Raw genomic sequence first — 3,606 nt, forward strand, 5'->3', positions numbered from 1 at the left:
TGGCTGGACAGAGCGAGGACATCTCCTCAGCAGCTCTGATCTTTGCCTCTCCCCAGTTCTTGGTGGAAAAAGAGAGGCTGGAGATGTCCTACCAGTCCTACACGCCACCGCGTCTCCCCAGTAAAGCCAAAGGGATGCTTGCCACGCAGACAGGACATGGAGCCTGTCTCAGAGATACATTTGAGGCCAAGTTTGATTTATTTTCTCCACTGCTCTGGCACAGAGGCATTCCGTGTCCTGTGCTCCTGTCTCACCCTGGCAGCTCAACCACTTGAAGCCAAGGCGAACACATGAGGACTGTGAAACGTCCACCTTCTGAAGAGCACCTGAAGCCTGCACAGCACTTTTGAGGAGGCTCTTCCCAGAGGAGAGCGCTCCAGGTCACCTCTTGTGCCAGACTCTGGGTTTCAGACCATCTGGGACAAAGACCAACGGACTCCGGTCACAACAAACCTTTCTGCGCAGGGTTTTGACCACTCTTCCCAGGCCACAGAGCTTCCTAAATATGTGCATTTTAACGAGGGGCAAAATCCAGCCCTTAAATCATTACCTGCCGCAGGTAGTCACAGTGAGGTACACCAAAGCCGGACAGGTAGGACATATTTTATAGCATTATCACATCTGCCCCAAGCATTTTTGCTTTTTGCCCCAAGCCCTCTTGAAATTGACTCCACCTGGTATTATCTGCCTCTTGCTACAGCTTGGCATAAGTCAAAGAAATAAATTACTCAATTACTAGAAAATCCAGTAAGCCTGAATGCAGAATTAGTCTCATTAAAGCATGGAGCAAGTACTGGCAGCATCAACATTTTTGTTTCTTGGTCTCTTTCCTTGCTCTGCCTTTGGCAGCATGCAGGCACTGCATGTCCCCACAGACGGACTCTGCTCAGGGGGTCCCGTATGGTCACTTGGTCAGGCCCTGGAAGTTGGGCTCTGTACATGGCGGCAGCGCTGCCTGACGGCTCAGCAGCTTGTCCAAGATGTTTATTTCAGCGTCTCGTCTCTCAATGTCCTCAAATGGAGTCCAGGACATGTCATGCTGGAGTTTATAGGCACCGAGAAATTCGTGCGGGCTGGTCCCCCATTCCTGGAGGAGAAAGGAGAGATTCACATCACTGCTCAGTTCCCCTTGGAGCTGGGCTGTGCTGTCCCTCAGCCCAACCTCTGCCCATGCTACCACTTTTGAAGCAGTCCCAGCTACATGAACATCCCATTTTCTAACCTGAAAATAGGCTCAACTACCCTGAGTCAACTACCCTGTGTAGCCACACAGGTCAAACTACAGTGCGGCTGACACAGGGAGGCTTGGGGATACAACATCTCCTTGACCTGCACAGAGCTCCTCTACATGCTCAGTGCTTTGCTCTGAAGCCTTCACCCTCCACGTAAGAAAATGGGTGGCCTGGAAGGAGGATACCTCCACGACCACTCCTACCAAGCTGCAGACAAACTCACTCCGTGGGCTGAAGCACCTGAGGAGACCATACTGCCAGACAGCCACACCGGACAGGGAAGGCCCAGGGCACGTTTGCAGTTCTTTACTTCCAGAGAAAGAACTACAGGGACCAAGAGGCAGAATTCAGGTCCACACACCAAAGGCCTTCTTGTCCACCATCTGCCAAGAGCTAAGAGAAATTCATAATATGGCTCTTACACTAGCAGAGTAACTCAGACCAAGGACGAACGCCAACCGAGCAGGGGCCCCATTTGTTAATGCCCCCATGAAGTTGGTGCATTTGTCTGAGGTTCAGAAGTGCCAAGTACCAGAAATGTGGTTCTTCTCCCCTCCCTACTTCCTTGGGGGCTGTAACCACCCACCTTAGGAGACACGATGGAGAAGTACCGCTGGCCACTCTCCCGCCTGTACATGTAGTAAATGTTTCCTGGCTTCTTCACGAGGTTGCAGGCCACGTGGTGCAGATCAGCATCTCTGTTAGCTTCATCTAAGACCTAAAAAAAAAAGATTTGAAATTTACACACTTGAAATAAAATGACAAGATGCTATTGCCTCTCAGCTAGAGCCCAATTTACATTACTTGACACGCCGCTCATGAGGCCTCATCCTCCCCGGCACACATCTGGCTTCACGCGGCACATCGTTACTTGCCCCAGGAAGGAGATGCTTTCCAAAGAGATAAAGTTTTCTCCAAGTTTCCAGTCAGCTGGACCTCAGAGCTCCTGCACCCCTCCACAGAGGCGGAGATACCTCTAAGCATCAAGGACCTCTTCACCACAGCCTCAGGTTCACTTCTGTTCCTGACCCCACCATGTGCTGGCCTCATTCTTCCTCTCCATACACAGCTGCCAGACCCTGGGGGCTTCCCTGCTGCAGTCCCCGGGGGAAGGGACAGCAAACAAAGGGGAATTCATCTCACCAGCTCCACCAGCTGACTGCTCCACAGCTCCAGCTCCACCAGTTAACGATTATATGACATAGTGGCCTTGATGGCAGCGGGCCAGTCACAGTGACTGGCAGATCCTTTCCCGCTCAGGCTCCGAGATTTCACCCCCAAGGGTGAAGTCTGAATTGAAGAGGACAGCTGAGCCCTTGTGGGCTTGCTGCTGGGGCCACCTGCGCCAGCAAATGAGCTGGGGCAAATGGGAAAGCCAAGCGCATCGTCAGGTAACAGCTCATCATCTCTCCCAGGGGTTCAGATCCAGCCAGAGCCACACTGTCACCTCACTGCACTGAGTCCTCCCGGGAACACATCACACAGGCTACAGTGAGAGGAGTCACAACAGGTGACTCCAAAACCAGAGTCATCTCTCTGTCCTTCCTGACACCTCAACTGCTTTTGACTAGCTGCCCTCACTCCTCTACCTTAACAGAAGTCCTCCCTGATGCGCAGAGGACTAGGGAAAGCACCAAAACCAACCCTCCCCTGTCCCCACCTGATACCAGACAATAAACCCTGCTTATTCCCCCACTGAAGCTTCCCTATTTGGCTCCTGGCCGTGATTCACAACCAGGCCACAGCTCTTCCCAAATGTCTGTCAGTTAAGACAAGATGCTAATCTCCCTTCCCTCGCAAGCACAAGGCAACGAGCCTTCTGCCCAGCTCACAGATGCATCCTCACCTTCCGAGCCTGCTCCTGCAAGTACCGGATCTGCTCAGCGATGACAGTCAATTTATTGCAGGCATTTGCTCGGATGAAATTGTCTGCCTGTGAGGAAGAATGAGGTTTGGTCAGGACGGGGAAAAGCTGTGGCCCTTCAGACCTTGCCATGCTGGGTGTGCGCTGGAGAAGCGGCGGTCGTGGCCTCGCTGAAGGCTTTAATGAGGCTGTGGACGGTGCAGGAGCTACCCTCTGTGTGGCTGTGGGGCAGCTGTGGGATCCCCAGGCAGCGGGATGACTGCTGCGGAGCAGGGACCAGGCACTGGGAGCTGCCTGGACATGCTAGGTGGCAGCAAAAGGGAGCAGTAGCACACACTGGTTGTGAATCAGGCACTGAGATGGACTGGGAAGCACTGGGAGGGGCAGTATGATATATCAGGAAGAACTGGGGTAGACTGAGAGTCACTGGGGGGGGAACAGGACCTATCAGGAGGTGCTGGGACAGACTGGGAAAGTGGGCAGTAGGATGCACCTGGACATGCTGGGGTG

At 53.1% G+C, this 3,606-nt stretch overlaps 1 protein-coding gene across 1 annotated transcript; it reads right to left on the reverse strand.

The window, feature by feature from the left end:
* Positions 1 to 904: 904 nt before the first annotated feature.
* LOC104154757 (chromosome unknown open reading frame, human C1orf50) lies at positions 905 to 3,165 on the reverse strand (the record flags this gene model as incomplete). Its single annotated transcript, XM_009697603.1, has 3 exons — positions 905 to 1,087; positions 1,819 to 1,950; positions 3,079 to 3,165. Coding segments are annotated over 3 exons (402 nt in total), but the record flags the coding sequence as incomplete, so codon positions are not given.
* Between the last annotated feature and the right edge of the window lie 441 nt (positions 3,166 to 3,606).

This window comes from Cariama cristata, unplaced genomic scaffold, assembly GCF_000690535.1.
Source record: "Cariama cristata isolate BGI_N322 unplaced genomic scaffold, ASM69053v1 scaffold39413, whole genome shotgun sequence".
In the NCBI taxonomy this organism is placed as follows: Eukaryota; Metazoa; Chordata; class Aves; order Cariamiformes; family Cariamidae; genus Cariama; species Cariama cristata.